Source organism: Heterodontus francisci, chromosome 14 (genome assembly GCF_036365525.1).
Source record: "Heterodontus francisci isolate sHetFra1 chromosome 14, sHetFra1.hap1, whole genome shotgun sequence".
In the NCBI taxonomy this organism is placed as follows: domain Eukaryota; kingdom Metazoa; phylum Chordata; class Chondrichthyes; order Heterodontiformes; family Heterodontidae; genus Heterodontus; species Heterodontus francisci.
The window spans coordinates 17,627,123-17,650,460 of NC_090384.1; the positions used below are offsets into that span (position 1 = coordinate 17,627,123).

General features: G+C 44.7%; 1 protein-coding gene across 1 annotated transcript in view; it reads right to left on the bottom strand.

Annotated features, from left to right (window-relative positions):
• Nucleotides 1–23,338, bottom strand: part of LOC137376881 (mucin-6-like) — a 316,041-nt gene that overhangs the window by 241,338 nt on the left and 51,365 nt on the right. Inside the window, exons 6-7 of the mRNA XM_068045837.1 lie at nt 8,416–8,557; nt 7,843–7,953 (exon numbers count right to left, since the gene is read on the bottom strand). Coding sequence (XP_067901938.1) covers nt 7,843–7,953; nt 8,416–8,557 — 253 coding nt within the window. The remainder of the gene's footprint in view (nt 1–7,842; nt 7,954–8,415; nt 8,558–23,338) is intronic.

The following is a 23,338-nucleotide window of genomic DNA, read 5'->3' on the forward strand; positions in this document are numbered from 1 at the left end:
TTATGCAGGGCAGGATGGTTGGCAGAGCTCATGAAGCTTATGCCATGCTTCCTGAAGAGGCTTCTGCAGATTATGAGATGGCAAAAAAGTCTATTCTTGCTACGTATGAGTTAGTCCATAAAGCTTACCATCAGAAGTTTAGGAACTTACGGAGATTGACTGGGCAGACATATTTAGAATTTGAAAGGGTGAAGCAAATTACTTTTGACTGTTGGATACGGGCATTAAAGATTGAAATCACATATGAGAACTTTCAAGAATTGATTTTCTTAGAAGAGTTTAAAAACTCCATTCCTTCAGTAGTGAGAACTCATATAGATAACTTGAAAGTTTTGAAAGTTAGGCAAGCAGCAGAGATTGCTGATGATTTTGAGCTTGTGAATAAGCCAACCTCTTTTGTCCGTCACTCCCATAAACCCGAGAAGGATAGAAAGTGGGAGAGTGAAAAAAAGGCAAGTAGCTGGGGACAAGAAGGAACAGCTGGGAATGTCCCAGAATCACCTGCTCAGGTCAGAAAGGAAGGTGCTGAGGGTAGAAGTTTGGTTTGCAAGCCAAAGGGTCATCTTCGTTCAGAGTGCTGGAAGTTGCAAGGTAAACCCATAGGAACTTGTTGGGGTACGCAAAGTTAGTGCAGGGGAAAAGACTCTGACAGAGAGTACAGCAGAACAGGCTATAGCTTTAACAACAGCTGTGAAACCAGATACTGAAACTAAAAGGAGTGTAGACGTTAAGAATAAAATACCTGAAAGTTACAATGAATTTTTGTCAAAGGGGAGAGTCACTCCGTATCCTGTAAATGAGGCAGGAAAACCTATCATTATATTCAGGGGCACAGGAGCAACTCAAAAATTCTTGCTGGGGAAACATATAGGTTTCTACCAGAGAGTGCCTTGAATGCTAAAGTTTTAGTTAATGGAATTGGCGGGTTGTGTATACCCGTACCTTTGTATAAAGTACACCTATAGAGTGACTTAATATCTGGGATAACTGTAGGAGTTGTCCACAGTTTGCCAGTAAAGGGAATTGATCTGCTCTTAGGAAATGATTTGGTTGGATCAAAAGTATCAGTTTCACCTATAATTACAGAGGAACCAAGTGAAATTAAGGAAACGGAGCAATTATAGGAACAAGTTCCAGGAATATTTCCTGCATGTGTAGTCACGCAAGCAATGGCTAAACAGCATCCATTGCACCACAAATAAATAGCCAAGTATCTGAAAACTTATTTGGGGATTTAGATAATCCAAATGAAATGTTTAACAGATCATCTATTATCGCAGCACAGCAAGCAGATCCAGAGATATACCGAATAACACAGATGGCAATGTCAGAAGCTGATGCGAAAGGAGTTCCGAAGGCTATTATATGGCAAATGGGATTTTGAGGAGGAAATGGAGACCGCCTCATAGACCTGTCGATGAAGACTGGACAGTTGTTGAAAAGATAGTGGTACCACCTAAATATTGACAAGGATTATTAAGGTTAGCACATGCCATTCCTTTTGCAGGACATAGGGGAATTCGGAAGACCAATTTTTTTTTTTATTCATTGATGGGATGTGGGCGTTGCTGGCTAGGCCAGCATTTATTACCCACCCCTAATTTCCCTTGGGAAGGTGGTGTTGAGCTGCCTTCTTGAACCACTGCAGTCCATGTGGGGTAGGGACACTCACAGTGCTTTTAGGAAGGGAGTTCCAGGATTTTGACCTAGTGACAGTGAAGGAACAGTAATATAGTTCCAAGTCAGGATGGTGTGTGGCTTGGAGGGGAACTTGCAGGTGGTGGCGTTCCCAACCATTTGCTGCTCTTGTCCTTCTGGATGGCAGAGGTCGCGGGTTTGGAAGGTGCTGTATCAGGAGCCTTGGTACGTTGCTGCAGTGCATCTTGTAGATGGTACACACTGCTGCCACTGTGCGTTGGTGGTGGAGGGAGTGAATGTTTGTGGATAGGGTTCCAATCAAGCAGGCTGCTTTGTCCTGGATGGTGTCGAGCTTCTTGAGTGTTGTTGGAGCTGCACCCATCCAGGCAAGTGGAGAGTATTCCATCACACTCCTGACTTATGCCTTGTGCCTTGTAGGTGGTGGAGAGGCTTTGGGGAGTCAGGAGGTGAGTTACTTGCCAAAGGATTCCTAGCCTCTGACCTGCTCTTGTAGCCACTGTATTTATATGGATACTCCAGTTCAGTTTCTGGTCAATGGTAGCCTCAAGGATGTTGATAGTGGGGGATTCAGCAATCGTGATGCCATTGAATGTCAAGGGGAGATGGTTAGATTCTCTCTTTTTGGAGATGGTCATTGCCTGGCATTTGTGTGGCATGAATGTTACTTGCCATTTATGAGCCCAAGCATGGATATGTTGCAGGTCTTGCTGCATTTCGACAAGGACTGCTTCAGTATCTGAGGAGTTGTGAATGGTGCTGAACATTATGCAATCATCAGTGAACATCTCCACTTCTGACCTTATGATTGAAGGAAGGTCATTGATGAAGCAGCTGAAGATGATTGGGCCTAGGACACTACCCTGAGGAACTCCTGCAGTGATGTTTTGCAGCTCAGATGATTGACCTCCAACAACCACAACCAAGTTCCTTTGCACTAGGTATGACTCCAACCAGCAGAGAGTTTTTCCTCTGATTCCCATTGACTTCAGTTTTGCTAGGGCTGCATGATGCCATACTCGGTCAAATGCTGCCTTGACGTCAAGGGCAGTCACTCTCACCTCATCCCTTGAGTTCAGCTTTTTTTGTCCATGTTTGAACCAAGACTGTAATGAAGTCAGAAGCTGAGTGGCCCTGGCGGAACCCAAATGGAGCATCACTGAGCACGTTATTGCTAAGCAAGTGCCGCTTGATGGCACTGTCGACGACACCTTCCATCACTTTACTAATGATTGAGAGTAAACTGATGGGGTGGTAATTGACCAGGTTGGACTTGTCCTGCTTTTTTTGTACAGGACATACCTGGGCAATTTTCCACATTGCTGGGTAGATACCAGTGTTACAGCTGTACTGGAACAGCTTGGCTAGGGGTGCGGCAAATTCTGGAGCACAGGTCTTCAGTACTATGCCGGAATGTTGTCAGGTCCTATAGCCTTTGCAGTATCCAGTACCTTCAGTCATTTCTTGATATCAAGCAAATTGAATCGAATTGGCTGAAGTCTGGCATCTGTGATGCTGGGGACTTCAGGAGGAGGCCGAGATGGATCATCAACTCAACACTTCTGGTTGAAGATTGCTGCAAATGGTTCAGCCTTATCTTTTGTACTGATGTGCTGGGCTCCTCTATCATTATGGATGGGGCTATTTGTGGAGCCACCTCCTCCAGTTAGTTGTTTAATTGTCTACTACCATTCACAACTGGACGTGACAGGGCTGCAGAGCTTAGATCTGGTCCATTGGTTATGGGATCACTTAGAAAAGCCAACATTATTACTGGCCAAGTCTTACAAAGGATGTGAGACAATTTTGTAGGACATACCATACCTGTCAAATGGTGGGAAAACTACAACCTGCCACAAAACCAGGGGATGAAGTATTAGTGTTGTCACGATTACAGGGAGAACCATTAAAATCATGGTTCAGTGGCCCATATAGAGTGATTAAAAGAGTGAGTAAGGTAGATTACTTGATTGACATCCCTGAACGCGAGAAGAAGAAACAGTTGTATCACATCAATATGCTCAAGCAATATTACCCCAGGGAGGAGGATAAGCCAGTACAGGTATGTCAGGTAATCGGGACTGTTGAGAAGGAAAAGGGTGGTGAGGATAAGGCAGAAGCAGGCCTAGGAAATTCTCAGATTGAACCTCCGACTATCCGATTAGCGAATGCAGAATGGCTAGGGAAATTAAATCATATGCTTTTGTACAAAAGAGCGTGAAGTCCTAACCAGAGTTTTCGCAACATTTCAAAAAGTTTGTAGGGATAAGCCAGGATGTACAACCTTAGCCACACATAATGTGGGCATGGGGGACCATTCTTTCAAAACAACATCCTTGTCGCTTAGGTCCAGACAGACAGGCCCAAGTGGAAGCAGAGGTACAATTCATGCTGAAGGGCAGTTTAGTTGAACCTAGTCAGGACAACTGGAATTCACAGATGGTCTTGATGACTAAACCTGGTGGGTTGACTCAAACTTGCATGGACTCTAGAAAAGTCACTGTGGTAAAGAAGGCAGACTCCTACCCAAATTCTTATTTAAAGGAATGTATGGATAGAGTGGGCAACACAATGTGTCTTAAAGAGACAGATGTGTTGGAAGGATACTGTCAAATTACTTTGACACCCCAGGTTTTCCAGTGTCAAGTGATGCCACATAGGTTAAGGGGTACTCGAGAAACTTCTCAGAGAATAATGAACCCAGTAGTGGTCAGAGCTCCTAGCTGTGCAGTTCACCTGGCTGAGGTGATGGACAATAGGGACACTTGGAAGGAAAGCACGAAACAACTGGAAGACAATGCTTGGAAATTTGGGTTAATTGGGACAACTTTTTATAAATTTAAAGCCGAAATGTTCGAGTGGAACTTGTTTCTGTAATCTTACCATTTTTGAAAAATTGTGTATCTGTAAATGTGGTAGGAAAAATGGTATTTCATTCTGCCGGGGCGGATCCTGGTGTTTTCTTTTTGGGAAGTTTGTGGTGTCTTTAAGTCAGCAAAGGATCAGTACTACTTTAAGAACCAGCTCGCCTCACTGTGGGGCGGCACAGTGGTGCAGTGGTTAACACCGCAGCCTCACAGCTCCAGCGACCTGGGTTCAATTCTGGGTACTGCCTGTGTGGAGTTTGCAAGTTCTCCTTGTGTCTGTGTGGGTTTCCTCCGGGTGCTCCGGTTTCCTCCCACAGCCAAAGACTTGCAGGTTGATAGGTAAATTGGCCATTATAAATTGCCCCTAGTATAGGTAGGGAAATTTAGGGACAGGTGAGGATGTGATAGGAATATGGGATTAGTGTAGGATTAGTATAAATGGGTGGTTAATGGTCGGCACAGACTCGGTGGGCCAAAGGGCCTGTTTCAGTGCTGTATATCTAAATCTAAATCTTAACAGGAGTTGTAGAGAAGATGCATTCTGGTTGCCAATCCTACAGAGAGGGAACCAAGCAATTTCAACTGGTGCATCGAGGTTGCCTTGGACACAGCCACTCAGAGACTAAGGATCGAGATACAATGTTGGGATTATCTTTTGAACTTTTTTTTAGTGGAGACAGACTGTTCTAACAGACAGACAGCTGGACCAGCATAAACAGAACAGAGAAGTCTGATCATTTAAACTGAAGGAATGGAAATTCCACTGTGACAATCTTTTATCTCTTAAAAAATTCTAAAGCCAAATTAATTCATTGAAAAGTGTTGGTGAGTGGTTGATCTATGGTGGTCATCGCTGGATGAATGAAGAGCTGAAGCTTTGGATGTTGGACTTTTTTTTATTCCCATCGGATGGCTGCGAGGACTTCAAGCAACCTTGGACTGTTCTACATTGGAAGATTCCACTTCGGCAGGAACGTAAATCTGCACGGACTTTATCGTACTTACTTTTTAAAAAAATGTCGTTTATATCTTAGTAGTGTTTAAGAATTTAGTTTTTCCAATTAAACAGTTAATTTGTTGATCTAAAGACACCTGGTTTGGTTCGCTTCATTCGGGGGTTAATAGATGGTTCAATTTGGCTGTGGTTTTCTTTAATTCGGAAAGTTTTGACGATCTGTGGTGGGACGGGATTGAAACGACAATGCATTTATCCCACCAGAGTGGGATAAATGTGCATTCAGAATCATATATTTTGATTGGGGGCTTTGTCGTGAGCGGTTGGTCATAACAAAATCTTACGATATTCCTGTGTACGGGCACCATGTAGATGAGGAATAGGAAGGGGCGAAGAATAGATCTTTGAGGAGCTCTAGAGCTTATGCTGCATGTCAGGAGAGAAAACATTTTTGGAGATGATCTGCTTATGATTGTTTTGGTGTGAGCGGAACAGACCAAGGGCAGTCATATTGACCTGGACAATGCAATAGAGATGTTGGATGAGGATGGTATGGTTGACTGTGTCAAAGATTGCAGAGAGGTCATGTCCAAAAGATTGTTCGTGCACCATCATTATGGTCATGGGGAATATCCTTAGTGACTTTGATTAAGGCCGTTTCAGTAATTTGGCAGGGTCAGAAACGTGATTAGAGAGTTTCAAACATAGAGTTGTATATAACATGGACACAGGTTTGGGAGGCAACAATGTGTTCTAGGATTTTAGAGAGGAGAAGGAGATTGGAGATAGTTTGCAAGGACAGAGGATTTATAAGGAGAGGGATGATGCCAGCAGCTTTGAAAGGAAAGGGCTGGACATGAGGAGTGGGACCATTTATAATGGCAGCTGGCATGGGGACTAGGAAGATAAGTTGGGTAGTCAGCAGTTTAGTGGGATGGCATCAAGAGAGTAGGAAGTGAGCTTCATGTATCGGATAATCCCAAAAAGGACATGAGGGGAGATAGGAGATAAGCTACTTTCTGAAATAAAAATTGAATAATTAATATCTAAACATTACTCATACTGATCAGTTTATTTCAAATCATTTTCAAGAACAGATAAATTATCATGTACAGAAATGCAAATTTTACTCTGCCACTGAGAAAAACAAATAATAGATTGCTTAAAATTAGAATATAAAAAAAGCTCCACCAGGTATGTGATCAGTACCGTCTGCCATATTTGAAAATCTTTCTTTTCCTCTCACTCTCCACTCTCACAGAAATACACACATAGACATAGCCACTGATAAACAAATCACCCACATAAATGTTAGTTGAATAAAAGTTTTGAAATTTGTTCTGTAATTTTTCTTAAAATAGTTTGGAAATACAACCAAGCACGTACTATTAGAGACTGAAGAGAAACACTCTATCAATTAAATGCTGATGATGCATCCTGGAACATTGTGAATAATGCAAAGGCTCAGACTGGAGAATATGCCTTCACATAACAGAGTAAAAAGTATCAAATCCAGTCCAGAGTTTTGCAAGAGGCTAAGGTATTAATGAAAACGTTGTTGAAGGTTCAAAGATACAACACACTAATGTATAGTTAAATTAATCACATTATTAGATGTGTAACTGTTCATGTTATCTTGATTTAAACCTTATTTTGGAAATAAAATTTTCAGATATTAAGAAAAAAAGCATACAATTTTTCAAACAGCTTTTTTGAGTGATCAGATTGATTCATTTAAAACAAAATTTTTGCTAGGTTCTCCTGACCGCTATTATTTCACGAATGGTATCCTTACTGACTCAGAGAATAAAACTACGGGCTCTATGTATAAGGTAGTCACTAAGAAATACAATAGAAAATTCAGGAGAAACCTCTTCACCCAGAGTGTGGTGAAAATGTGGAACTCATTACTACCTAGAGTAGTTGAGATGAATAACATAGATGCGTTCAAGGGGAAGTTAGATAAACATATGGAGAAAGGAATAAAGGGATTTGCTGACTGGATGAGATGAGACTGGTTTGAGGAGGCTCATATAGAGCATAAATACCAGAATAGACCAGTTGAGCTGAGTGGCCCATTTCTGTACTATAAATTCTATATAATTGGCAGTTCTCAAATTGCTTTTCATTTGCTGTTGCTTTACTTTCAGCCAATCAACAAAGCTTCATAGTAAAAGTGTCACTGTGATAAATCACAACAGAAAAGGTGTTACAGGTATTAGTAAACAGCAATTGCATACAGATGCAAGATTTTTAATATGCTGTAATGAATAGAATTGATTATATTGAAGAGATTATATCACCCACTGTCATCCTAAGGTTTATATGATATTGAATCATTGAAAGTGCGTAATATATAAATACCTCAAAGTAAATCTTTATAGCCTTGGTACAAACTGTTTTTGAGCTGCTACAAATAACATTTTCTGCTACTATCTTGAACGATGGCTGTGTGTAGATTGTGGAACAAGCATCCTAAAGAACAAATGAATTGAACATATTCTTTAATTTAAATTATACATAATAATGATCAATTTCGCAAAATACAAATGCTTTAAACCTCGATGATTTAGTGAGCAATTACACTGTATGATATGCTACGGGGCTCTAAAATCCATAAAATCCCAAATTGAATCCGTGGCCGATGCTGAATTAGCTAATCTCAACCAGAGACTGCTAGGACCCAGTGACCCAGCCTTTATCACAATCTAGTGACTCCTGTTGGAAATGAATATCTGTAAATTATGGGCAATTTAACCTTAATTGTGATGGGCCACATATCTATTGTTCATGGTCATATATAAAGAATGGCCATTTGAATTATGTACTGCTACCTATATTCTTGCCTTTAGGAGAAAAGTGTGATTGGTGAAAACTGGAATGAGAACTAGAGGAGAAAAAAACAAGCTTTAATAACAGTAACTCTTCACATATTACCTGAACTAAAATATATTCGCAATTCCCATCAAACACATATTGCTTTCCATCAAACGTGGAGATATGCCCTTCGCCGTGAACCGTACATGTTGAAGGACACAATGCATTTCTGTGGCAAATCCATTTCCCTCCAGCGCAGAAACTGTTAAAAAGCAAAAATCATCCCACAGACGTCAAAAGATATATTTATTATAAAAAAAGACTTGAATATATTAAAATGCAATACTGTCAATGTGAAAAATAGGCTGCGTGGAACTTTACTTTTTCATAATTATTTCAGAAAATAAAAACATTTCCCATTGACATTTTTGCGTTCTTTACACTTGCTTCTATTTCGTGTTTACATGATGCCTTGTAACACAGATTTTCAGCTTTCGCACAGATGAAAATTTCACACTTGTATCAAGAAGTTACTCCACCTTGAGTAGATTTTATGACCAAATATTAGTCTAGTCTGCCCGACTGTTACTGTGCTGCCCCTGCCCCAGTTTGTAAAACCAGCTTCATGTTCATAGAGTAGGTGAGCTCCCAGCCTATAAGGGCGGTAGGAACTCAGCAGACAAATTCACAGAAAATCACTTGCAAACAGCCTTTGCAAAGGTTAGTTGGGTAACAATATGTGAAGCAAAATTCTGGCTGGTGCAATAAATGTGGAGGCAGGAAATTGAGCCTCTGAAAAATGCTGCAGGGTATAACACTCCAGTCTCTTGTTTGATGGCTGGCAAAGGGGCAGATGCAGAAAGAAATGCTAGTGAGACAGTGGCCTTGCTTTCCACTCTGGGGCACCTCCCCGTAGGGCAGCATTGCACCATGAAAAGAGGGCAACAAGGGGATAAAACTGACCATTACTGCCACAGGAAATGCCAATTCCATGAGATTCACTGGAGAATGTGCAATAAAGATCCACTAGAATGAACAAAAACTGGGAGATTATACCTATCAAAAAATCAAACAGGTTGTCACTCTTTTCTCTAGAAAAGAGAAGACTGAGGGGTGACCAGATAGAGTTCTTCAAGATTATGAAAAGGATTGAAATGGTAGATGTAGAGAAGAAGGCTGGAATTTTCATCACGGGGTTGGAAACCCGACGCCCGAAACATGTCCTGGTCCCGACCCTGTGCCGTGTCAGTGACATGACTTTGAAATTGAAAGTTGTTAATTGGACTGATTCGAGTCACATTAGAGTCACCAGAAGTGTCCTGGAGGCAGAAACAGGTATCTGAGGGCAATCTTAAAAGGAAAGTAGCAGGCATGACTGGGATTGTTGTTACTTTCAGTAATGCAGCACCATGGAGATTGGAGAGCCTGTGTTGGCATGGGCATGTGACCCAGGTGGCACGACGTTTCTCTGATGACTCCCTGGAGATGCTTATTGATGGAGTATCACAGAAGAGATAGCTGTTTTTCTTGACCTCAGGGAGGAGAAATACACTCAGCGACACCAAAAGGGCTTGGATGGAGTTGGCCATGGAGGTCAGTAGCCGGGGACCCATGAGAAGGACCTTGGTCCAGTGTAGAAAATGGTTTAATGACCTCTTGCGGTCTGTTAAGGTGAGTGGCCAGTGACTCGCAGTTCATTGGGTACCAACTCTGTAAGCATCAGAATACAAACGAGCTGACCTCACAAAATGTCCATAGTTCTCCCTCACATTGTCAGACTAAGTGAACAGTCACAACACTGAGATGCAGCCAACCTCACACATGATGCAACATTCAGATGGGGACATTACTGAGGTGAACATCAGCCCATGTGTATGTCATGCTGGAAGAGAAGAGGGAGGGCACCCTGTGGTTGAATCATTCTCCTCTCATCCTGCAGGAGATGAGAGCCCATAATATGTGGGAGATGGCCAGAACAGGTGGTTGGGTGGCTCAGCATCACATTCTGATAGCAGTGGAGAAGACGGCACTGGAAGTTGCCAGGGTGCCCTTAAGGTATTCAGTTGGAAATGGTGAGACAGGAGGCCATGAGCAACAGAGGCATTGGATAGCTCTTTCTTGAGGTGAAGGGCATGAAACAGAATCCTGCCCAATGCGTGCTATGGATATTAGACCACTGTGAGCCAAGGTGATGGTTGTGCAGGGGCATCTGTTGAGTAGGACGAGTCCTCATTTCCATTTTCTCTTGTTTCCCACAGGGCCAGTTGCAAAGCGGAAACAAAGTGAACGTGACGAATCAGCGCCGCCATCCTCAGGGGTTGGGGAGGGGACTGGAGTTGATGGAACCTGTAACGTCACATCATACCTCGGCACCTTCCACCAGCACAGACACATTCACCTTGGCTAGTCCATAGAAAGGTGAGCACTGGGTGAACCTCACATCAAGCATGACCTGGAGGAGGAGGGTGAGGGAGAGTAAGCTATGGCCAGTCCCCCTTGGAGGAGGACAGACAGAGCGTTGCTTTGCTAGGCGAAAATGAGGACAGACACAGCTGGGTGTAGATGCTGGGCCTCGGGTGTCACAAACAATGAGGGCCTTCCTTGAGAATCAGAAACAACTAAGTTCCTGTTTGTTGGAGTTCCCTGAGGCCTTGAGGAGCCATGGGCAAGCAATAGAGGAGTCCCTGCAGCACATGTGCTCTATCATGACTCAGGCATTTGATTGTAGGACCTCCTCTATTGACAGATTGGGCAACCTCTTGCAGAACCATATGCTGCACCACTTTCGGTGAGTGCAGGAGCAGTGCATTGAAATGCACAGAATGAGACTCTCTGTAGAATAGACCGTTCAGTGTCACTGATGGCACAGTGATACTTGGAGTGGATGCCAGCTGTATCCCAGTCGGTGGCCGCATCCAGCATCCAAGAGTGCCAGGAAAGGACTGAGATGATCCTAGTGGAAGAGAAAGGAGCCACCCGTCAGGGACCAATGGCATCACCCTTCAGACCCTTGTCTCTTCAGACTCAGGAGCCATCAGTGTGCCAAGGCCCTTTGACAGTGGCATTTCCTGCAATGACACAGGCATGGCAGTCTGTGGAGGAGCTCCCATGGGCACCTCCAAGACCAGGATGGAAGTCACAGGCAGAGATTAGGGAGCAGGCTGTCTCCACCTCATCTTCTACCACAGTGGGACCACTGTGTTAGAGAGAGGAATGTGCCATGCTGTTAAATTTCCTTCATGGGTCACCTGGGTGCTATTGTCTATATCTGTTATTTCATTTGCATCACAATATAACTTCTTAATGTTATCACTCTGACAGGCGTGTTGTTGATGTCTCATCTCAGACAGGGGATGGAGGGGAGCATAGCATTATGGAGTGGGTGGCAGGGATGTGGGGCCCTGGGAATATTACGTGCCCACACCTTATGATGATGGAGAATGTTGTCAGAGGAACCCTCAATCTGCATGCTCATGCCTAGTAATATTATGGGCTATGGAGGTAAGGTAGTGTTCTATGCTTGAAGATTTGTTTAGGGGCCATCTGTCTCAAGGGCTCAAAGACAATCAGGTGAACTATTGCTGAATCAGCATGGCCCTTGCTGCCATGCCAGCCTGCAGTTCACCCTGAAGTCTGGGATGGCGTTGACAAGCGTCCTGCACTGCCTGGGCACCGGCCACCTCTTGAACAATCCCTTCCTCCTCTTCTCCCAGTCCTCTTCTGAGGTTTGGCATTCCAGCTCCTCCTCTTCATCCACCCCAGGCCTTTTCTCAGTGTCATGTTGTGTAGGGTGCAGCAGATGACCACGTCTCAGGACACTCTCGCTGGCTTGTACTGGAGTGCACCACCTGACCAGTTAACGCAATGGAAGTGTAATTTCAAGATACCAATGGTCTGTTCAATGCAGGTCCGTGTTAGGCGATGGCTCTGGTTGTAGCGTCTCTCTCCTTCATGTCTGAGTTTCAGACAGGCATCAGGAGCCATCTCCTTAGGGAGTAACCATTATCCCCCAGCAGCCAGACACTGAGTCTGGATATGGGACTGAAGAGGTGTGGCATCTCGGATTCTGGCATGATAAAGGAGTCATGACAACTGCTTGGAATGAGACACTGCTGCAAGATTCACTTCCTGTGGTCACAGACCAGTTGGACATTCAGTGAGTGGTAGCCCTTCTGTTTAGAAATTTGACTGACTGGTATGTTGGTGCCTTGATGGCTACGTGAGTGCCATTAATAACCTGAGGGTTAAAATGGACGCAGTTGCCCACCCTCCAGAATATGGCATCCATGACCTGCTGGTGTAATGAGCTGCTGACTGCGAGATGCTGTCTAATTCCGCAGCTGATCCCTGAAATGACACGGTTGCATAGAAATTCAGGGCGTTAGTGACATTGACGGCTGCTAATAAGGGACTGCCATGGGGGCCATGACACCTCAGGTCATTGGGGATCAGACAACACAGAACCGAGACCATCAGCCTGGATGGGTGCAGCTTCCTACAGCACTGGCATTCTGTTAGTTGCAGGTAGCTGACTCTTGGGCAGTAGACCTTGATGTGGCGAAAACTACTGGTTGGCCAGAAGATTGGGGATTTTTTGGAACCAGCAGCGGATGACTAAAAAGCTAATAAAGAGGGAGAAAATTAGAGTCATGGAGTCATCGAGTTATACAGCACAGAATCAGGCCCTTCGGCCCATCGTGTCTGTGCTGGCCATCAAGTATCTAAATTGGCCATTGTAAATTGCTCTTAGTGTAGGTAGGTGGTAGGAGAATAGTGGGGATGTGGTAGAGAAAATGGGATTAATGTAGGATTAGTATAAATGGGTGGTTGTTGGTCGGCACAGACTCAGTGGGCCAAAGGGCCTGTTTCAGTGCTGTATCTCTCTATGACTCTATGAGCGATTCTAATTCCATTTTCCAGCACTTGGCCTGTACCCTTGTATGCTATGGTGTTTCATGTGCTCATCTAAATACTTCTTAACTGCTGTGAGGGTTCCTGCCTCCAGCACTTCTTCAGGCAGTGTGTTCCAGATTCCAACCACCCTCTGGGTGAAAAAATCTTTCCTCAAATCCCCTCTAAACCTCCTGCCCCTTATCTTAAATCTATGCCCCCTGGTTCTCAACCCCTCCACGAAGGGAAAAAGTTTCTTCCTATCTAACCTAACAATGCCCCTCATAATTTTGTATACCTCAATCATGTCCCCCATCAGCCTTCTCTGCTCTAAGGAAAACAACCCTAGCCTTTTCAGTCTCTCTTCATAGCTGAAATGCTCCAGCCCAGGCAACATCCTGGTGAATCTCCTCTACACCCTCTCCAGTGCAATCACATCCTTCCTATAGTGTTGTGACCAGAACTGTACACAGTACTCCGGCTGTGGCCTAACTAGCTTTTTATACAGCTCCATCGTAACCTCCCTGCTCCTATATTTATGCCTCGGCTAATAAAGGCGAGTATCCCAAATTGATTATGAAAGTAAGTTGCCAAGAAATATAAAAACAAACAGCAAGAGCTTCTATGGGTATAAAAAAAGAGAGTAGCTAAAGTGAGTGTGGGACCCTTGGAGGATGTGACTGGAGAATTGATGACAGGGAACAGGGAAATGGCAGATAATTTAAACTAATATTTTGCATTGGTCTTCACGGTGGAGGACACTATAAACATCCCACAGATATCAGATAAGCAAGGAGCTAATGGGAGGAAAGATCTTGTAATAGTATATATCACGAAGGACCAAGTATTTGACAAACTAATGGGACTAAAGGCAGATAAGTCACCAGGACCTGATGGCCTGCATCCAAGGATTTTAAAGGAAGTGGCTGCAGAGATAGTGGAGGCATTGGTCGAAATTTTCCAGAACTCACTGGATTCCAGGAGTGGCCCAGTGGATTGGAAAACCGCTAATGTGACGCCCCTGTTCAAGAAGGGAGGGAGAGAAAAAGCAGGAAACTATAAACCAGTCAGCCTAACATCGGTCATTGGGAAAATGCTAGAGTCCATTATTAAGGAAGAAATAGCAGGACATTTAGAAAAGCTAAACACAATCAAACAGAGTCAACATGGTTTTGTGAAAGGGAAATCTTGTTTGACAAATTTGTTCTAGTTCTTTGAGGATATATCAAGCAGAGTTGATAAAGGGGAACCGGTAGATGTAGTGTATTTGGATTTCCATAAGACATTCGATAAGGTGCCACATAAAAGATTATTGCACAAGATAGGAACTCACAGTATTGGGGGTAATGTATTAGCATGGATTGAGGATTGGTTAACACACAGAAGACAGAGAGTCGGGATTAATGGGTCTTTTTCAGGTTGGAAAGACATAACTAGTGAAGTGCCATAAGGATCAGTCCTAAGGCCTCAATTATTTCCTATCTATATTAATGACTTGGAGGAGGGGGCTGTGTGTAATATATCCAAATTTGCTGATGATACAAAAATAGGTGGGAGGGCATGTTGTGATGAGGACATAAGGAATCTGCAAGGGTATTTAGATAGGTTGAGTGAGTGGGCATAAACTTGGCAGATGGAGTTTAATGTAGGAAAGTGTGAGGTCATGTACTTTGGTAGGAAGAATCAAAAGGAAGACTATTATTTCTAAATGGAGAGAGACTTCAAAAAAGTGCAGCACAGAGGGATCTGGGTGTTCTTGTGTATGAAACACAAAAAGTTAGTATGCAGGTGCAGCAAGTAATTAAGAAGGCAAATGGAATTTTGGCCATTATTGCTACAGGGTTAGAGTTTAAAAATAGGGAAGTTTTGTTACAACTGTATAGGGTGTGGTGAGGCCGCACCTGGAGTACTGCGTACAGTTTTTGTCCCCGTATTTAAGAAAGGATATACTAGCATTGGAGGCAGTTCAACGGAGATTCACTAGGCTGATTCCTGGGATGAAGGGGTTGACTTATCAAGAACGGCTAAACAGGTTAGGCCTTTATTCATTAGAGTTTAGAAGAATGAGGGGTGATCTTATTGAAACGTATTAGATTGTGAGGGGGCTTGACAGGGTAGATGTTGAGAAGATGTTTCCACTAGTGGGGGAATCTCAAACTAGGGGACATAGTTACAGAATAAGGGGATACTCATTTAAAACTGAGATGCGAAGGAATTTCTTCTCTCAGAGGGTAGTGAATGTTGGGAATTCTCTGCACCAGAGAGTTGTGGAGGCTAGATCACTGAAAGTATTTAACAAGGAGGTAGATAGATTTTTGAAATATCGGGGGGCTGTGAGGAGCTGACACGAAAGAGGAGTTGAGGTCTGGGGCAGATAAGCCATGATCTTATTGAATGGCGGGGCAGGCTTGAGGGGCCAAATGGCCTACTCCTGCTCCTATTGCTTATGTTCTTATGTTCTTCTTATGTCTTGGGTAGCGCCCTTCTTCCCTTGCAGCCTGCCCCTGTCCTCCTCTGGCCTCCTGCTTCCAGGAGGTTGCATCTGCCGCACCACATCCTAGCTGCTATGTCCAATGTCAGAGTAGCCTGTTCCATATCAGCTCCCTTAGCTGGGCTTTGTGAGTTCACCAAGCCTTCACCTGCAACACCAGCTGCCCAAGTGATGCCAGTGGACTCACATTCCTCTCCAAATTCCTACCACTCGCCACTGAGAAAAGCAAGTCTTATAATTTCAGCAATGGCTACTCTGTGGTACGATTGGAGCACATGAGCTGAATTCGGCATTATGTTAGTCAGCCCTTGCCATAACCATCATGGCCCTCCACATTGTTCACATCTTCTACACCAGGGTTGTCCAACATACTGCCCTTGGGCCATATCTGGCCCGTCAAATGTTCCCATCTGGCCTGTGGGTGTAAACTGTATCCGGGCCATTCCTCATCCTTGCCAGGGCTTCGACACTGGAGAGGAGAAATTTCCCATTGGTTTCTTCATGCAGACTGGTCTCTAAAAAAAGTGGCAAGTCAGTTTCACAGCTGACAGGTGATCAGAGTGGGAACAGCAGTTTCTGAACTTCGGGCAGACTCGAGGGTTTCTGGCAGGCTTTTAAAATAAAGTCGTAAACTGCCGGAAAACCCTGAATCTGCCCAAAGTTGGGAAAACGCTGTTCTTGATGTCAGTAGCTGTCAGCTGTGAAACTAACTTGCAACTTAAAAAAAAAACTAACCTACCATCTGCTGAGCATTCCCACTCTCTGCAACTCAGAGAGAGAGAGAAAGGGGGTGGGGGTGACAGACAGAGAGAAAGAGAGAAAGGGGGGGCAGAGAGAGAGAGGAGAGGACAGAGAGATAGATGGGGGCATAGAGAGAGAGAGATAAAGAGGAGGACGGAGAGAGGAGGAGGGACGGGGTGGGTGGGGGAGATAGACAGGGGAGGGACAGAGAGATAGTGTGAGGGAGAAAGAGAGGGAGAGCACGGGACAGAGGGAGAAAGGGGGACAGAGAGAGAGAGGGACAGATGGAGGGAGAAGGGGTTCAGAGAGAGAGAGCAAGGGCCAGAGAGAGAGAGGGAGAGAGAGAGAGGGGGGACTGAGAGAAAGGGGGAAGTTCAGAGAGTGAGAGAAAGAAGGTGACAGAGAAAGAGACAAAGAGGGGGACAGAGAGAGAGAGCAGGGGACGGAGAGAAAGTAGGGGCAGAGAGAAAGAGGGGGGAGAGAGAGGGGAGAGAAAGAGGGGGGACAGATAGAGAGGGGGGACAGAAAGAGAGAGAGAGAGAGATAAAAGGAGAGGGACAGAGAGAGAAAGAGGGGACAGAGAAAGAGAAAGAGGGGGACAGAGAGAAAGAAAGGGAGGGACCGGGAGAGAGAGGAGGGACAAAGGGAGAGAGAGAGCAGGGGACAAAGAATAAAAAGAGGGAGACAGAGAGAGGGGGAACAGAAAGAGAGAGAAGAGGGGGAGAGAGAGGGGGCAGAGAGAGAAAGGGGGAGACAGAGAACAAGGACAACACAGAGCGAGGACGACACGGTGGGGAATCAACACAGACAGGGGAAACACAGGGAGAAATAGAGAGACAAAGAGAGGGAGAGAAAGTGATCAAGATCACTCCTGACAGATGGACCTCTATCCTGTGCATTCTGGAGATCCGAGGTGGAATACTGGTTGGGAGGGGAGAGGAATGAAGTTTTCAGGGTGGGAGGTGGGGAGTGGGGAGGACTCCTGCTATTGGTTGAGGAGATGTTGGGAAGGAGTTGAAGACCAAAGTTAATAAAGTTCGGGGGTCGGGGTGGCAGGTGGGGGGGGGGGGGGGGGGGGGGGGGAGGTGGGGTGGGTGGGGTTCAGGATCGAATAAAAGTTTTTTTTGGGGGGAGAGGGCAATAAATAAATTGTTGTGGTCATTGGTATGGGGGAGGGGCTTTCGCTCTGTTATTAATTTAAATTTAACCGTTTACATGAATTTCATTTTAAAAAAATAAAATGACGGGCTTGAAGCCCTTTAAAAATGGTGCTTGTGCGGTGGCGTCGGACACCGCTACCAGGGACGGAGCGCCCCACCCCCCTCTACATCAATCCACCCCCTCCATGTAAATGAGCCACCGCGCTATATATCGCGGTCGCTGCACAGCGCACATCTCGCGCATGCAACCGCGCCGTTTTTGAAGCTCGCAGCCAAGGTCAGTGGTGAGCTGGAAAAATGCTGCCCAATGTTTCCCTGTGCCCTTGCATTAAAAATTTAAATCTGTCAATGCGCTCAACAGGCACTTAATTGGAAGTAAAATAAAAGCAAAATACTGCAGATGCTGGAAATCTGAAATAAAAACAAAAAATGCTGGAAATACTCTGCAGGTCTGGCAGCATCTGTGGAGAGAGAAGCAGATGTTAACATTAAAGGTTCCTTCCCACCCAGTGTCCCTTTAAAAATGGCTTTGCGTTCTGGAGGTGACGGGACTCAGTGCCGACCTCCGAGAACATGATCTTCAAATCGCACGATCACCTGCTCCCACCCCCTAGCAGCCCACAGTTTCTACTTACGGTGGCGACCACAACTCGGGGCCATGAATGTAAGGTAGTCACTGATAAATCCAGTAGGAATTTCAGGAGAACCTTCTTCACTCAGAGCTTGCTTACAAAGTGGAACTCACTACCACAAGTTGAGGTGACCAGTATGGATGCATTTAAAGAGAAGTGAGTTGAACACTTAAGGGGGAAAGGAACAATTTTTCATAGTCATTGCCAGGTAGATGTACCATTGCCTGTAATGTGAGTGGGAGGATACTGGCAGCCAAGCACAGTCTTCTTCTGGTGCAGTGTGACCTGTCTGGACTTCCTCTATTTTTTCTCCTTGCCTTCCTCTGAAATACCTTACCAAGAATTTTACAGCACAGTAACAGGCCATTAGATCTATTCTATGCTGGTTTTTATGATCCACACAGGCCTCCTCTCATCCTGCTTCATCTAACCCTATCAACATATTCTTCTACTCAGTTCTTTCTCACGCTTTCCCTTAAATTCACCTGTGCTATTCACCTCAATTGCTGCATGTAGTAGCAAGCTCGACATTCCAAGTATTGTTTGGGTAAATAGCTCCTCCTGAATTACTTACTGGAATTATTAGTGACTATCTGATACTTATGACTCCTAGTTTTAGACTCTCTTCACAAGTTGAAACATTAGGCTGGATTTTATTAGCGTACCGTGCTCCGCGGTGGCGCACTGTGAGAGCAACGACCTTCTGACATGGAACTGCTGCCGCACAGCCCCCGTGATATTACGCACGGGAGCTGATTTAAATAGAGGGGGTGGGGTGGCCGCTGATTTAAAATTTTAAAGGGACCAGCACTTTAAATGTCAAGAAAAACATTAAGTTGAACATAAAAGCGCTATTTCCATGCCCCCCCCCCCCAGTGATCACACAATAAATTTATTTCCCTCTGCTCCCCCGAAAAACCATTTTTGATCATCTTTCAACTTTTCAACTCCCAACTTTGCACACTTGGCCCTTCAACCCCATAGCCAATAAAAAAATGTTTTCCCCACTCCTCCACCCCTCCCGCCCTGGAAATTTTATTCTTCTGCCCTCCCCACCAGGTTCTCACCTCGGAACTTCGTATGGAGTGCACCGAGGTCCCCCAGCCGCCGGTAATACGCGACGGGCCCTTCTCTACGTCGGGGGTTGAGGTGGGCCTCTCCCTGCAGAATTTTACAGGCCCCCCCCCCCAGCTGCGACTCATGGTGTTGAGGGGCTAGTAAAATTCAGCCCATCTTATCCACATCTACCTTATTAAAACCCCTTCATAATTTTGAATACCTGTAATCAGTGAGATCTCAGCCATCCAGAAGAGAATATAGTCCCAGCCTACTCAGTCTTTCCTTGTAGTTATAATCTTTAGTTCTGCTTTTAATATTGTAAATCATTTTGTACTTGCTCCAGGACCTCCATATCATTTTTATAATAGAAACATAGAAACATAAAAAATAGGAGCAGGAGTAGGCCATTCGGCCCTTCGAGCCTGCTCCGCCATTCATTATGATCATGGCTGATCATCCAACTCAGTAACCTGTTCCCGCTTTCCCCCCATATCCTTTGATCCCTTTCGCCCCAAGAGCTATATTTAACTCCTTCTTGAAAACATACAATGTTTTGGCCTCAACTGCTTTATGCGGTAACGAATTCCACAGGCTCACCACTCTCTGGGTGAAGAAATTTCTCCTCATCTCAGTCCTGAAAGGTTGACCCCATATCCTTAGACTATGACCCCTGGTTCTGGACTCCCCCACCATCGGGAACATCCTTCCTGCATCTACCCTGGCAAGTCCTGTTAGAATTTTATAGGTTTCTATGAGATCCCCCTTCACTCTTCTGAACTCCAGTGAATATAATCCTATCTCTCCTCATACGTCAGTCCCACCAACCCAGGAATCAGTCTGGTAAACCTTCACTGCACTCGCTCGATAGCAAGAACATTCTTCCTCAGATAAGGAGACCAAAATTCCAGGTGTGGCCTCACCAAGGACCTGTATAATTGCAGCAAGATGTCCCTGCTTCTGTACTTGAATCCTCTCGCTATGAAGGCCAACATACCATTTGCCCTTTTTAACACCTGTTGCACCTGCATGCTTACTTTCAGCGACTGGTGTACGAGAACTGAGCAAAACGGTCACCCAAGTTTGCGCTTGGTCTCCCCAATGTAGAGGAGACCACATTGTGAGCAGCGAATACAGTATATTACATTGAAAGAAGTACAAGTAAATTGCTGCTTCACCTGAAAGGAGTGTTTGTGCCTGGGATAGTGAGGAGAGAGGAGGTAAATGGGCAGGTATTACACCTCCTGCGATTACAGATAGATAGAACATTACAGCGCAGTACAGGCCCTTCGGCCCTCGATGTTGCGCCGACCTGTGAAACCATCTGACCTAAACTATTCCATTTTCATCCATATGTCTATCCAATGACCACTTAAATGCCCTTAAAGTTGGCGAGTCTACTACTGTTGCAGGCAGGGCGTTCCACGCCCCTACTACTCTCTGAGTAAAGAAACTACCTCTGACATCTGTCCTATATCTATCACCCCTCAACTTAAAGCTATGTCCCCTCATGCTTGCCATCACCATCCGTGGAAAAAGACTCTCACTATCCACCCTATCTAACCCTCTGATTATCTTATATGTCTCTATTAAGTCACCTCTCCTCCTTCTCTCTAACGAAAACAACCTCAAGTCCCTCAGCCTTTCCTCGTAAGACCTTCCCTCCATACCAGGCAACATCCTAGTAAATCTCCTCTGCACCCTTTCCAAAGCTTCCACATCCTTCCTATAATGCGGTGACCAGAACTGCACGCAATACTCCAGGTGCGGCTGCACCAGAGTTTTGTACAGCTGCAGCATGACCTCGTGGCTCCGAAACTCGATCCCCCTACTAATAAAAGCTACCACACCATCTGCCTTCTTAACGGCCCTATTAACCTGGGTGGCAACTTTCAGGGATTTATGTACCTGGACACCAAGAGCTCTCTGCTCATCTACACTACCAAGAATCTTCCCATTAGCCCAGTACTCTGCATTCCTGTTACTCCTTCCAAAGTGAATCACCTCACACTTTTCCGCATTAAACTCCATTTGCCATCTCTCAGCCCAGCTCTGCAGCCTATCTATGTCCCTCTGTAACCTACAACATCCTTCGGCACTATCCACAACTCCACCGACCTTCGTGTCATCTGCAAATTTACTAACCCACCCTTCTCCACCCTCATCCAGGTCATTTATAAAAATGACAAACAGCAGTGGCCCCAAAACAGATCCTTGCGGTCCACCACTAGTAACTAAACTCCAGGATGAACATTTGCCAACAACCACCACCCTCTGTCTTCTTTCAGCTAGCCAATTTCTGATCCAAAGCACTAAATCACCTTCAATCCCATACTTCCGTATTTTCTGCAATAGCCTACCGTGGGAAACCTTATCAAACGCCTTACTGAAATCCATATACACCACATCCACGGCTTTACCCTCATGCATCTGTTTGGTCACCTTCTCAAAAAACTCAATAAAGTTTGTGAGGCACGACCTACCCTTCACAAAACCGTGCTGACTATCTCTAATGAACTTATTCTTTTCAAGATGATTATAAATCCTATCTCTTATAACCTTTTCCAACATTGCAGAGGAAGGTGCCATGGGATGGGGACGAGGTGATGGGGGTAATGGAGGAGTGGACCAGGATGTTGCAGAGGGAACGATCCCTTTGGAATGCTGAAAGGGGAAGGGAGGGGAAGATTGGGTAGTGGCATCACGCTGGAGGTGGCGAAATGGCAGAGGATGATCCTTTGGATATGGAGGATGATGGGGTAGAAAGTGAGGACAAGGGGAACCCTGTCACGGTTCTGGGAGCGAGGGGAAGGGTTGAGGTCAGAGGTACCATCAACACAAGCTCGAGGAACTGCATCTCATCTACCGATTAGGCACACTACAGCCTGCCAGACTGAACATTGAGTTCAATAATTTCAGAGCATGACAGTCCCCCATTTTACTTTCATTTTTAGTTGTTTTCTCTTTTTCTTCTTTTTTACATTTTTTACAACCTTTTTTTTTGAATTTATTTCATTTCATCTTAGTTTGTTCAGTTTTTTTCCACTGTTTTTTTCATGTTTGCACTTGCTGCTGTTCAATATTCAGTCCGTTAACACCTAATCTGTACTAATGCTTTGTCTTTCAACACACCATTAACTTATTGTTTGCCTTTGCTCCATGACCTTTTGGTCAGCTATGTGGCCTTGTCCAATCTACACCTTCTCCTTTGTTATCGCTTGCCCCACCCCCACCTCACTTGCTTATAACCTGTGACATTTTTAATATTTGTCAGTTCCAAAGAAGGGTCACTGACCCGAAACGTTAACTCTGCTTCTCTTTCCACAGATGCTGCCAGATCTGCTGAGTGGTTCCAGCATTTGTTGTTTATATTAATAATCTGCCTTCCTGTTTTTGCTACCGAAGTGGATAACCTCACATTTATCCACATTATACTGCATCTGTCATGCATTTGCCCGTTCACTCAACCTGTCCAAATCACCCTGAAGCTTCTCTGCATCCTCCTCACAACTCACCCTCCCACTCAGTTTTGTGTCATCTGCAAATTTGGAGATATTACATTTAGTTCCCTCATCTAAATCATTAATGTATATTGTGAATAGCTGGGGTCCAACACCGATCCCTGCCAACACTGATCCCTGCGGTACCCCACTATTCACTGCCTGCCATTTGGAAAAATACTCGTCTATCCCTACTCTTTGTTTCCTGTCTGCCAACCAATTTTCTTTGCATCGCAATACACTACCCCCAATCCCATGCGCTTTAATTTTACATGCTAATCTCTTATGTGGGACTTTGTCGAAAGCCTTCTGTAAGTCCAAATAAACCACATCCACTGGCTCCCCCTCATCAACTCTAATAGTTACGTCCTAGAAGAATTCTAGTAGATTTGTCAAGCATGATTTCCCTTTCGTAAATCCATGCTGACTCTGTCCGATTCTACCACTGTTCTCCAAGTGTTCTGCTATTAAATCTTTGATAATGGACTCTAGAATTTTCCCCACTACTGACGTCAGGCTGACTGGTGTATAATTCCCTGTTTTCTCTCTACCTCCCTTTTTAAATAGTGGGGT